This window comes from Neoarius graeffei, chromosome 12 (assembly GCF_027579695.1).
Source record: "Neoarius graeffei isolate fNeoGra1 chromosome 12, fNeoGra1.pri, whole genome shotgun sequence".
Taxonomy (NCBI): Eukaryota; Metazoa; Chordata; class Actinopteri; order Siluriformes; family Ariidae; genus Neoarius; species Neoarius graeffei.
In genome coordinates this window covers 25733842-25748310 of record NC_083580.1, presented here as the reverse complement: position 1 = coordinate 25748310, position 14469 = coordinate 25733842, and the positions used below count along the sequence as shown (strand labels likewise).

Sequence of the window (14469 nt, the reverse complement as noted above, 5' to 3'; positions counted from 1 at the left end):
AAACCCCTCCACCACAATAAGGTGGCAGTTCTAGGAGGGGATGACTTTCTATATGTCAATATTAAGTATCTCTCTCTATCTATCTTGAACCGTTTCCCAGTTACGAGCCTCTGAAAACCCATGACCTTGACGCCTGACATTTGATCCCCAACTGCAAAGAAAACTGAGAGATACCCCATTATGTAGCATATCAATGGAAGCAGAATTGAAAGATGAACATTTTGGATTTGGTTTGAAATAAATACGAATATGAAGGAAGATATCTCAAAAAATTTTTTTGACCTTTTTGGTGACCTTGACCGGATGACCCTCAAAATGTTGTAGGTTCTATTTGAAGCCAATGCCCATCTATCCTGAAAGTTTCATGAAGATTGGTCCAGCCATTTTCCCGTAATGTTGTAAACAAAGAAACCCCACCGAAAGCAATACAACAAAGGCTCTGTTTCGGTACTGTGTGAGACGGCTGCCTTTCCAGTAGCTCTGTAGTTTTTAGCTCTTAACTTTTTTCCCACCCTTTTTTTTTTTTTTTTTTACTTTTTTGCTCTTCTTACAAATACATACTGTGTTTTACTATATAACATGGATATATTTAACTTTAACATGCAACCAGGAGCCAGTTTTCTCACTTATTCGAGAGAGGAGCTGCTGGCCCTGAAAACAATGGGATGAGCTGGAAGACGACACCCCATCCTGGCAGAGCTGAGGAGGAAACCCAGGGGCTGCTAAGCTAAAGGCTAGGCTAGCGGACAGCCAGCGGTGCTACGAACCATCCATTCCCTCCGTTATCATGGGGAATCTGAACTTGCTGCCGAATAAAGTCGACGAGCTTTCCGTTCTGAACAACCAGCGGATTTACCAGGAGAGCAGCTTATTTATCTTTATGGAGACATGGTTAACACACCTTGTACCGGATGCTAACGTGGACCTGCGGGGATTCACTGCTGTGAGAGATGACAGACACTAACACATGCGGGAAAAGCAAAGGTGGGGGACTCATCATTTATGTTAACAACCGCTGGTGTAACCCGGGACATATCTCCGTAAAGACAGTCTTATGTTGCCCGGACTTGGAGCTGCTAGCCGTTAGCCTGCGGCCATATTATCTGCCGAGGGAGTTCAGTCACGTGATCACCATCTGTGTTTACATCCCTCCGAAGGCAGATGCAGCTGCTGCATGTGAGAGGATTCACTCTGTCACAGCAAGGCTGCAGACACAGCACCCTGAGACATTTATGATAATTTCTGGGGACTTTAGCCATGTTACTTTGGACTCTACTTTGGCACTGCTTTTTACCAGGCTGTGGATTGTCCAACAAGGAACAACAGGACAATTGACTTGCTGTATGCTAATGTGAGGGATGCATACAGAGTCACACCCCTCCCCCCACTAGGGAAGTCTGACCACAACCTGGTTCTTCTACAGCCGAAGTACACCCCCCTGGTTCAAAGGCAGCCTGTAACAACTAGCTCCATCAGGAGGTGGTCCCCTGAAATGGAAGATGCCCTCAGAGACTATGACATCACGGACTGGGATGTGCTGCTTAGCCCACACTGTGAGGACAAAGAGGGGCTGACACACTGTCTGACAGATTACCTCAACTTCTGTGCAGACGTGGTCTCCCCCGCTAAGACTGTAAGGTGTTGCCCTAATAACAAGCCATGGGTAACACAGGAAGTCAAAGCTGTCCTCAACAGGAAGAAGGCTGCCTTCAGGAGCAAGGATAGGGAGGCGATGAAAGCAGCGCAGCAGGAGGTGAAATGCTGCGTGAGGGAAGCTAAGGACAGCTACAGGAGAAAGGTGGAGCAGAAGCTGAAGGAGAACAGCATGAGGGAGGTCTGGGAAGGTGTGAAAACCATCACAGGCCACAATACAAAGACCAGAGTCGTTGAGGGGACAGTGGAGAGGGCGAACGAGCTGAATGACTCGTTTGCCCTCCACTCGTTCATTCGCCATATATATATATATATATATATAAGTCAGACTTATTCTACAATAGATTAGTTCATTTTTTCTCAAAATTCTACACAAAATAGCCCATAATGACAGTGAAAGCAGGTTTTTAGACATTTGTGCTAATTTATTAAAAATCAAAATGCAAAATATATGTACTCAAGTGTGCACACCCTTTGATAAGATGCCCAAAAGTGAGCTGAAGTGCATTTTGTTTCCACTGATGCAGCTAGAGATGTTTCTGCAACTTAATTGGAGTCTACCTGTGGTAAATTCAATTGATTGGACATGATTGGGGATTGCCAACACCTGCCTATATAAGGTCCCACAGTTAAGTGCATGTCAGCGCAAACTCCAAGCCATGGGGTCAAAGGAATTATCTGCAGACCTCAGAAACAGGATTGTGTCCAGGCCTAGGTCTGGAGAAGGGTACAGAAAAATTGCTGCAGCTTTACAGGTCCCAAAGAGCACAGTGGCCACCATCATTTGTAAATGGAAAAAGTTTGGAACTACCAAGAATCTTCTTAGACCTGGCCAAACTGGGTGATCGGGGAAGATGGGCCTTGGCCAGGGAGGTGAGCAGGAACCCGAGGGTCACTCTGACAGAGCTCCAGCGTATCTTTGTGGAGATGGGAGAACCTTTCAGAAGATCAACCATCCAGGCAGCACTCCACAAATCAGGGCTTTATGGTAGAGTGGCCAGATGGAAGCTACTCCTTAGTCCTTACTCCTTAGCCCATGACTGCCCACTTGGAGTTTGCCAAAAGGCACCTAGAAGATTTTCCAACCATGAGAAACAAGATTTTCTGGTCTGATGAAACCAAAATTGAACTTTTTGGCCTGAATACAAAGTGTCATATCTGGAGGAAACCAGGCACTGTTCATCACCTGACTAATGCCATCCCTACAGTGAAGTATGGCGGTGGCAGAGTTATGATGTGAGGATGTTTTTCAGCAGCGGGAATGGGGCAGCTAGTCCTGATAGAGGGAAAGATTAATGCAGTTAATTACACAGAGATCCATGAAGAATCCTTACTCTAGAGCACTTTGGATCTCAGACTGGGGCGAAGGTTTACCTTCCAACATGGCTGTATACTTCAGGTCGTTGTCAAGAGAACAAAGGAGTGGCTTCAGAAAAAGTTTGCGAATGCCCTTGAGTGGTCCAGCCAGAGCCCAGACCTGAATCCAATTGAACATCTGTGGAAGGAGATGAAAATGGTTGTGTACCGATGCTCCCCATCCAACCTGACAGAGCTTGCAAGGATATGCCAGGAGGAATGGGCAAAAATGTCCAGAAACAAATGTGCCAAGCTCATAGCTTCTTTCCCAAGACACATTGAAGCTGTAATTGGGCAATTCCATGTAAATGTCAACCTCACCATGCAAAAATAAAGCAACATGTAATACATCAAAACCACTCCCAGAGATCTCACCTAGGCCTGTATTTTACAGATGTGAATAAGTTGAACCAATTTGTAACCAACCTAATGTCACTGTCAGTCTTTCTTTCTTATAATGTAAACCCCAAGCTAAAATCAACTTTGATCATGTACAATTCTATATTATTGCCACAAGCCACAGAAATGTATGCTAAAATCCACAAAACAGCAAAACAATAGCCATCCTAAATATTATTTAAGAACTTTGATAGTTTTAGCTGATATTTAGAGTTTTTTTTCCAAAGGGTTATGGTGGTTAAATTGCTGATTTTCTAAACATATGCCATGTCTATTTCAGACGCGTCACATCCATAACGGAATTTCGTCACATCCATAACGCTGACTTTTCCTTCCGAAACTCTGCATGAAATACAAAATATTTTAAACAAAGATTTTTTAATATTCACCTTGGACCCCTCTATCAAATGGATATCTCCATTTCGACATTAGGTTTACAATTTCACAGAGTTTGATAAAAATGTACAGTCACCCAAGAAAAGTGATACTTTTTCTGTCACATCCATAACGCATCTTTTATTGGCATTTTCTGGCATGCCCTAGATGTACTATGGGAATTGTTCTTGTTCTATCACTTCTCCAGTATGGTACAGCCTTAAAATATGCAACACCTGTTTAAATACTGGGAGACAATAAAACATGCACTGGGTCATTTGTTGCCATTTTGAGTTCAAGTGTCACGTCCATAACGCTGGAATTGCTCAATTGCTGCCAAAGGTACATCAACCAAGTATTAAAGCATATATGCAAAGCCATGGCCTCACTTTCGTTTATGTCTTGAGACCTCAAGAATGTCACAGGAATAGTTTTAAGTGCTAACAATAAATCTAATATAGTGATTTATATAGGTAGCAGTCTGAGTGAATGACCTTGACATCTGTAACGTCACAACAGGAAGTCTATCGGTCTCTTCACCATTTCCACTATACTAAAACACAGAGCTGACTGCAACTCTGATCGTCCATTTTGAGCTAATTTATCGCCATGCCACGTAGATGTGTTTTTGGCTGGTGCAGCAACACGACAAAAGGTGGATTTATGTTGCTTTCATGGTCCAAGAATGTTCAAACTGCAAAGATTTGGATGCGTTTTGTGAGAAATTCGTGGACACATTGGGCGGCTATGAAGTGGTCTCTCCCCTGCTCTGCACATTTTACTGAAGACTTGTATGAAACCTCTGATCTGTTGAGAAGCGTTGGCTATAAGCCCATATTGAAAGAGGTTGCAGTACCAACAATTAAAAGATAATAAAACGAAAAGGAAAGCTTTTATTTGATTTTTTTAAAAGTGAGTTCAGTTGCACCAGTCCTCCTGGAGCGTGAGCCAAGGGTTGTTGCTAAAACCCAGGACGGGACTTATAGCTTGGGCAGTGACCTCCCTGCAGTTGTTGCTAAAACCGGTGACACCCCGTTTCATCCTGGGTTTTAGTAATTGCCTGAGCTGAGCAGTAATGGTGGAATACACAGTTTGGAGAGAATGATAAACCAGCCGTCGTCTTTCTAAACTGGATATTGTTGCCATCTCGCCCTTACGTGAAAGAAGTGAATGTACGGAGAACTGAATGAACAACTGAAAGTCGTTTCAAAACATTCGGCTACAAGATCGGCCTTCAAGAAGCGAGAACACAGACGGGTAAGCTCCAACTCTCATTTGGATAAAAAAAAAAAATGTTTACCTGCATTTAGAGTAATACATGTAACTTGTATTGTGTATTTAAGTTACCGGTGTAAGATTATTTAATTTGCTTCAGAATGTGATTCACTCAGTTTATCTGATTTTATTTAATTAGCCTTTTACGTTTTATCAGTGAAAATGCATACATGTACATGTTGCATAAGTTATAACTCCTATCCTGTTTTAATGAGTCAACCCACAATCAATGAAGTCAAATCAGTCTTAGTTGAGCAAGTCAGGAACGGTATTTCTTATTTTCATCATAAATTATTTATATGACTTTGGTCTATAGCCGTAAAAGGCCTCAGCCTTAAAACTGATTAACGCTATGACGTCACGCACTCAGGGATGGCTAGTTCAGCAGGGGAGCTCAAATGCCAACTTTGAGGTCGATTTTAACTCTCAAATATTTATCCCCATTTATGCAGCATACAAGAGTCAAGGATGGAGATACTATCCACTCAAATTTATTTAAAAATAAAGGTTGTGGATATCTTTAAGCTAAGGGTGTATACAGATATGTAACCCCTAAATAACCCATTTTTTGTCAGTAAAATAAATGTTATTTACCAGCTGGGAGGTCTGTATCGTGAAATACCGTGACCAAGGTCTTGAAAGTACTGACCAAGGCCCTCTGGGCCGAGGTCAGTATTCAAACTCGAGGTCACGGTATTTCACCATACAGACCAACCTTAAGCTGGTAAATAATATATTAATTTTTTTTTCTATGCCAAATTCTAACAGAAAACGAGAGCGCCTGAAAGGGAAAACCGAGCCGAGCCGCCATTTTGAAGCCTAATTCACGTCTGTAATGCAAATTGCTTTCTCAGTATACAAGTGCACTTCCATGGCAGGAAAAAAACATTTTGCTGCCTATGTAGTCCCCTATTTCTACAAAATTGAGTCATTCAGGATTCAGCCATGTTTTTGCTCGGTGTTAGCAAATTACAGGTTTTAGCTTTCTCCTGAAATGTTTTCTTTTATTTCTTCTTCCTCAGGGTAGTAAAACTCTCTTTCGCTGTGAAGACTGTCGTTATCGCGATCCATGATGTAAAATTAATGCCATTTTCCTGAGAAATGCTGGCAAAAATGTATAAGATTTTTGATAATCTTATAAATAAATCTTAGATAAATGTTGACAAAAAAATGCTACCATGTTTGTTGTGAATGAGCGAGTCGCCAGAGGTCTGTAACTGGGGTCCGTACTGTAGGATACAGACCTGCTCGCCAGCCAATCAGAACGCAGGATTTGGACCGCGAAAAAAAAAAAGTTGCATATTTTTAATTGCGTTTAAAACCTGCTTTCACTTTGTCAGTATGGCCTATTTTGTGTACAGTGGTGCTTGAAAGTTTGTGAACCCTTTAGAATTGTCTATATTTCTGCAGAAATATGACCTAAAACATCAGATTTTTCACACAAGTCCTACTGATAGAGAACCCAGTTAAAAAAACTGAGACAAAAATATTATACTTGGTCATTTATTTATTGAGTAAAATGATCCAGTATTACATATCTGTGAGTGGCAAAAGTATGTGAACCTTTGGTTTCAGTATCTGCTGTGACCCTCCTTGTGCAGCAATAACTGCAACTAAACGTTTGCGGTAACTGTTGATCAGTCCTGCACACCAACTTGGAGGAATTTTAGTCCATTCCTCCATACAGAACAGCTTCAACTCCTGGGATGCTGGTGGGTTTCCTCACATGAACTTCAGGTCCTTCCACAACATTTCGATTGGATTAAGGTCAGGACTTTGACTTGGCCATTCCAAAACATTAACTTTATTCTTCTTTAACTATTCTTTGGTAGAACGACTTGTGTGCTTAGGGTTGTTGTCTTGCTGCATGACCCACCTTCTCTTGAGACTCAGTTCATGGACAGATGTATCCTGATGTTTTCCTTTAGAATTCGCTGGTATAATTCAGAATTCATTGTTCCATCAATGATGGCAAGCTGTCCTGCCCCAGATGCAGCAAAACAGTCCCAAACCCTGATACTACCACAACCATGTTTCACAGATGGGATAAGGTTCTTATGCTGGAATGTAGTGTTTTCCTTTCTCCAAACATAACACTTCTCATTTAAAACAAAAAGTTCTATTTTGGTCTCATCTGTCCACAAAACATTTTTCCAGTACCATTCTGGCTTGTCCACGTGATCTTTTAGCAAACTGCAGATGAGCAGCAATGTTCTTTTTGGAGAGCAGTGGCTTTCTCTTTGCGACCCTGCCATGCACACCATTGCTGTTCAGTGTTCTCCTGATGGTTTATTTATTTATTTATTTATTTTTAGACCTCATGCTTGGCTCAACTAGCAGCATGTTTGTCTTGATAATGCAGACTCCTATAAACACCATGAAATATGCGAGCTCTGCCTTGTTTATTCCTGTTAAGTCCACATTTATGCCTACCTTTGTCATAATAAGGTATTTTTCTTTATCAGGAATATTCCATAATGTTCCAGCGCAAAACCTGCCTCGAAATATTGGGAGGTATCTGTATTTTTGTCTGCCTTTAGCATCTCCATTGTATTTTGAAAAACTCAAATACTAAATAGTTAATCATGTTGCAGTGTCCCAAATCTGATAGCTGGTTTATCAAACACTTCAAGTGGAATACATACATTTGTGGGTAAATTATGAACAAGCCTTCATTTAAAATTTTTGTCTAATGTAAACTCAAGCACAGCGAAATTCCTCCTCTGCATTTAACTCCTCTAAAGCGTTGCCTGTGCTCATGCGTGCATGTTCATGTGTGCATGCACGGAGAGAGTGAGCAGTGTGCAGAATCATTAAATACATTTTGTGGGTAAATTGTGTGGCTCTGTGATGCCTGCATATATCAGCTTTTGAATGCATCATGTTCTAGTATAAAATAAATTTAATCGTTTCAGAGGTTGGACTGTCTGCAGTTGTCATGATTTTCATTATTAACTGTCGCGGGTGTTCCTTTGTTTACCTGGCGACATGGTGGATACTGCGTGATTAAAAATATGTGCCGTCACTGAAAGTTCTCTATCTTCTATTCAAAGTTAAACACTTGCAAAGAATGACAGAAAAACCTTGAACTCTGTGGATTGTCTGTGGAAAAAATGGCAAGATCGTGGTCGCACACTGTAATTGTATGGTACTCGCTATCTACCTACCTACCGCTGACTATTATTTGCGCATCACTCGTCCAATCAATGCGGGATACCGCACACACTCGACCAATCAGTGCGGAATACCCTTCTCGGACATCAGCTGTGAACTGAATGTCTTCAGTGTATAGCCAAAAAAGGCATTACTGTTCCAGTATTTTCAGAGGGGACTGTATGTGTGCAGCAGTCAGTATACTCAGGCAGGCTATACAGAAACTACATGTGGGAAACAGTGGTCAGTAGCTCAGACATTTGTTTGTATGAATATTGAATGGTGTTCTATTGGGCATATAGTGTCCTGTATAGGCATTATACTATGGTCTACTGTATGTAGTGAGTGTACAAGTTGAGGCCTGTTAAACACACATGATCATATTGTGGATTGATTTTATATCATTAAAACAAGTCTAAATGTGTGATAGGTATTCTGATTTCTAGTTGTGATTTATTTGCGCACATTTAAATATAGTTGGTGTAGATTAAAGCAACAAATGTTCTGAGAGTTTAAAAGGCTAAACAATGCTTTTGAATCAACTAGGAAGAAGTGACCTCTGCTCATAGTTGTGACTTTTTTTTTTTTTTAATTTTGAGAGAGAGAATTCAGTTTCACATGGAACAGGACAAGAAGTCACACCGTTACCCCTAAATAATTTTTTCACATTTGCATGCAGTAATTTCATTAATTAGTCCAACGAGAGTAGAGCTTATCATACGTTATTGAGTAGAGCCCATATGCGTTGTACCTTATCATACATCTACAATATATCCTGTTTATTGTTGGAGAAAATGGGCCACACCAACTGAAATTTTTTTTTTTCTTTCTCATGTTCAGATATTTCTTGAAGTACATGGGTAATTTTGTAAATTGAGTCAACATCTTATTTACTGTGTGTGTGTTATAGCTAAAGAAGCTGGTTTACGTCTACTTGGTCAGGTATGCAGAGGAACAGCAGGATCTTGCCCTCCTGTCTATCAGCACATTTCAGCGTGCTCTCAAGGTAAATCCCTCACATGTTTATTCCCAGATTCCCTGCATGTTTGGGACTAAGCAGGGAAGCAGTCTTGCTTTGCAAATCAGTTGGATTTGCAATTTTGTTACCTGAAGACCTGAAGTGTGTGTGTGTGTGTGTGTGTGTGTAGGATCCAAACCAGTTGATCAGGGCCAGCGCTCTACGGGTTCTCTCCAGCATTCGTGTGCCAATCATTGTGCCCATTATGATGTTGGCCATCAAAGAGGCTGCCTCTGACCTTTCACCTTATGTCAGGAAAACAGCTGCTCATGCCATACAGAAGCTGTACAGGTACGCACGTGTGCGCGCACAAACAGGCCTGCACATTCCTTTTAGTAATGTGGAGCTGCAGGCCAACAATGTAAAACTTCTGCTTGGCCAAAAGTAAACTTAAAAACGAGAGTTGCCAGGCAAAACAAACCTCGTCCGGTAGCACTTATGATGAATATGAAGGAAGATCTCATTCTTATTTCATTATCTCTAGCCGCTTTATCCTGTTCTACAAGGTCGCAGGCAAGCTGGAGCCTATCCCAGCTGACTACGGGCGAAAGGCGGGGTACACCCTGGACAAGTCGCCAGGTCATTACAGGGCTGACACATAGACAACCATTCACACTCACATTCACACCTACCTAATTTAGAGTCACCAGTTAACCTAACCTGCATGTCTTTGGACTGTGGGGGAAACCAGAGCACCCGGAGGAAACCCACGCGGACACAGGGAGAACATGCAAACTCCGCACAGAAAGGCCCTCGCCGGCCACGGGGCTCAAACCCGGACCTTCTTGCTGTGAGGCCACTACACCACCGTGCCGCCCTATGAAGGAAGATATTGCAAAAAAAAAAGTACCCTATGGATACATGTGGCTTCCATATATGGCTCGAAATTATTATTATTTTTTTTTCGCCAGCCAGCCGGACTAGTTACCTTCCAAAGTAACTAGTCAAAATTTGTTCATGTATGAATTTTACTTCTGTCAAAAATAACGCAAAAGAGTAGTTACCATTGTTCATGACTAATGTGCATTTATTTCAAGACCTGAGTATTTTGGTACTGTTAAATACATAAATGAGAACAACACAGAGCACCATAATATAATATCAACAAATAATATATTGGAAAACTTGGTGTATGAGTATTGAAAGCAAATATACTTACTATCATGACTATAGCACCCAAAATATGTCCAACATGCTTTCTGTATTTCACCATTTATGAGAGAGAAAGCATTAGGAGCTTCATATTGACGAGGAATCAACTTGAAAAAAAATGAATTATTCTATAAAAATCGTATCGCAGCCAAGGCCTGCCCTGTTCCCATGTTTGCTTATAAGTCCTTTGTCATTTCTCCTCTTCAGACCGAGGTCGCTTTGTCCCCGTCTCTGGCGGTTTCTGTACACCTTTCAGAAAATTCCACATTGCAATGTAGCTTTGGCAGATGTAGATGTAAACAACAAAAACTCATGTTTAAATGGATGATAATGTGGCCACATCTATTGAATTTGATAACGTGATGCGGCAGCGGGGGCGTGGCCAAGCGTTGGTCTGTGAATGGAGGGCGGAGTCAGGGAAGGTAAGTGGTGGAATCATTGCACCTGATGGGGATTAACCTGTGTTTGTGTGTCTTCCCCAGTGACTGCGCCCTTTAAAAGGAGAGGAGAGCAGAGAAGGGGAGCTCTCTCTCTCCAACCAGAACGTGCGCGCGCGCATGCGCGCTCGCTCGCGGCTGGGAAGTGATAAAAGGCTGAAAAGCTAGCAATAAATAGTTCATTGAGAACTCAGTTCTGGCCTGCTGTGCTTCTGTGCTCCACCCACCTGGTCCAATACTACACGTGATTACCGCGATATTCAACGAGATGCGTTATATGCATGCACAGTAGTGAAAAAACTGACAGCCTGACTCGTACACGATATGATTCTGAATTCTTCGGTATTTTTTGTCCTGCTGATAAACACATCGATTAACACAGACACGGCACGCGCTTAATATGTGGCGGCTTTAGTTGACGGTGTGTTTGAATCTTTGCTTCATATCTTTATTTTCAACTAGCCAGCTGGGCTGGCTAGTGACAGGAATTACCCTCCAAATGAAAAATTAAGTCGCCTCGGGCGACCGGACCCCCCCCCCCCCCCCCCCCAACACACACACACACACACACACACACACACACACACACGGGCGGCATGGTGGTGTAGTGGTTAGCGCGGTCGCCTCACAGCAAGAAAGTCTGGGTTCGAGCCCCGTGGCTGGCGAGGGCCTTTCTGTGTGGAGTTTGCATGTTCTCCCTGTGTCCGCGTGGGTTTCCTCCAGGTGCTTCGGTTTCCTCCACAGTCCAAAGACATGCAGGTTAGGTTAACTGGTGACTCTAAATTGACCGTAGGTGTGAGTGTGAATGGTTGTCTGTGTCAGCCCTGTGATGACCTGGCGACTTGTCCAGGGTGTGCCCTGCCTTTCGCCTGTAGTCAGCTGGGATAGGCTCCAGCTCGCCTGCGACCCTGTAGAACAGGATAAAGCGTCTAGAGATAATGAGATGTACTTTGAGGCAGTAGCCACAAAAACAAAGCGTAATCCAAAAATGAACAATTTTTTTTTAAAAATCACAGAAGTAAAACATACCAAGTGTCTGTACATATGTTATTTACTAGCTGGGAGGTCCGTATCGTGAAATACCGTGACCGAGGTCTTGAAAGTACTGACTGAGGCCCTCTGCTATTTTGAATCCTCATTCACGGCTGTAATGGAAATTGCTTTCTCCTCGGTATACGAGTACACTTCCATGGCAGGAAAAAAACCCTACATTTTGCCGCCCATGTAGTCCCCTATTTATACAAATGGGAGTCATTCAGGATTCAGCCATGTTTTTGCTCGGTGTTAGCAAATTACATGTTTTAGCTTTCTCCTGAAATGTTTTCTTTTATTTCTTCTTCCTCAGGGTAGTAAAACTCGTTAACAAAAAATGCTACTATGTTTGTTGTGAACGAGCGAGTCGCCAGAGGTCCGTAACTGGGGTCCATACCGTAGGATACGGACCTGCTCGCCAGCCAATCAGAGCGCAGGATTTGGACTGCGAAAAAAATAATTTATAATATTCTACTCTTACCTCTTCCAGTTTTCGAAACTGAAACCGCCGAACCAAGGCTGACTTATACACATGCTGTTGCCATGACCGAAACTCTTATTTCCCGGAAATGGCCCGGCGCTAGAGCTCAGTGGAACACACTTTCGGTCTGTAATAAGCATAAACATGTCTGAAAGCGACTTCTTTAGTCCATTTATTTTGAATGGTGAACCAAATTGTATACACTCACTGGCCATTTTAATCCGAACATGTGCATGTACAGTGTGTGATTGTTACACTCTTGCATTCTTACAGCACGATGACGTGGTGGTTAGCGCCTCTATATGAGGCAGTAGCCACAACAAAAACGATGTGGACCTTGACCGGATGACCCTCAAAATGTCAGAGGTTCTATTTGAGACCAGTACCCATCTATCCTGAAAGTTTCATGAAGATTGGTCCAGCCATTTTCCCATAATATTGTTAACAAAAAAAAAAAGAAACCCCACCGAAAACAATACCTCGCCCCCTGGTGGACTCTGTCCCGTGTGAGGTAATAAATGTGCATAAAAGCGATTGGAATAACGTTTGTTAGTAAAGATACAACAAAAAAACAAAGTCGGTTTAACAGGGTTAGGGTTTTATTTTAATTTTAGTTTATCATAATCTTTGCTATTATAAATACTCTCAGAACTGGTCAGTTATAAATTAGAACAGTGACAGGCAAAAAAAATTCTGTAATGTGGATTGTGTTGTGCCATTTTTATATAACAGTGCATATTAATTCCATAGTCAGAGGCAAGTAATGCACATTGTGTTTCAAACCATTTAATGTATCTTCAAGGCACTGAATGCAAAGTCATCTGAAATTTTCAGTTTTTTTTTTTTTTATATACAAATTGTGCATGGAATTTTCACGTCTCACAAGAACAAAGCATGCGGACGAGATGTGATCATTTTGATGTGTTGGTCACTTTTCTCCATTGTGGGACCGTTTTCCTCCCTTGTGAGGCAAACAGTATGGCCCTATGGAAATAGCTGAATGCAGGGAGCTTAAACTAATTAGCCTAACAGTGGAACTGTCGCACACCAAGATGGTGACACACGGAAAACTTTGTGACTCTGGATTGACCTCGGAGGGTTTTGAGTCGCAGGTATGTAATTTGTGGTTGACGTTCGCAAATTACTTCCGGTTGCACTGTAAGATGGCTGCACTGACGAGAGCTCAGACATCTCAGCAAATTAGTGTTTTTGTTTACTTTTTATTACTGGTTCTTTTTGCACATGCAGCGCTATCATGCATTCATTATGACCAACAAACGCTCTTGGAGTTGCGACCATCAGCCAGTTCGGACTTTAAACCAACTTTTTGGTATTGTGGACACCACACTTCCCTGGGTCTTTTGGAAAACGGAGAGGGAAGCATGCTGAAGTTCTGTGCTGCTCACAACAGAAACAAGCCTCCTCTGCCTAGCATTCTGCTTGCTAACGTTCAGTCTTTGGACAACAAACTGGACGAGCTGCGCACATGGATTAAGCACCAAAGGGACATCAGAAACTGCTGTGTTTTGGTGCTTACAGAGAGGTGGCTGGAGCCCTGTGTGCCTGACTATGCTGTCACGCTGGAGGGTTTCACTGTTTACCAGTAAGACAGAACGAAGCACTGGGCAAGTCAAGGGGATGGTGTGTGCGCTTTATAGTTAACTCATTGCGGGCCACGGATGTTTGCATCTTGGTAAAACACTGAACTGAACTAGATCCATGAAACAAAAGAAGAATGCATCTTTTCTGTTACTGCTTTTATTTTCTTCCTCTGTAAGATCAAAGCATTAGGTGCACTCATTACTTGCTACTGTGGAGTCGAGTCCATGCGTTCTAAAGCTATGATAACCAAGCACAAGCTATAATGATTTTGTCCAGAAAAATGACCTCCTCTAACCTTGCTCTATCTTGCAGCTGTACTCACTAGGCAGGCTTTCCTTTTCTTTTACGGTGGCTTTTAGCTGGCGGAAGAGCGGAGTCTGCTATGTTTGCCTATGCCAACTTGTTTTTGTTAAAAGTAGGTCAAATGCCCCACGGTCGTCACGTGATGTTGCTCACTTGCTTTGGCAATCTCCGGAATCGTAAAATGCGTGAGACGCTTTTCGTCTCAGCAAAACGTTTACGCATAGGATACAGCA

The 14469-nt window shown here is 42.2% G+C and overlaps 1 protein-coding gene across 4 annotated transcripts in view; it reads left to right on the top strand.

The window, feature by feature from the left end:
* ap3b1a (adaptor related protein complex 3 subunit beta 1a) overlaps positions 1 to 14469 on the top strand; it is a 286193-nt gene that overhangs the window by 91955 nt on the left and 179769 nt on the right. For all 4 annotated transcript variants that reach the window (XM_060935722.1, XM_060935721.1, XM_060935724.1 and 1 more), the window contains exons 4-5: positions 9122 to 9217; positions 9360 to 9520. In XM_060935722.1, the coding sequence (XP_060791705.1) occupies positions 9122 to 9217; positions 9360 to 9520 (257 nt within the window). The remainder of the gene's footprint in view (positions 1 to 9121; positions 9218 to 9359; positions 9521 to 14469) is intronic.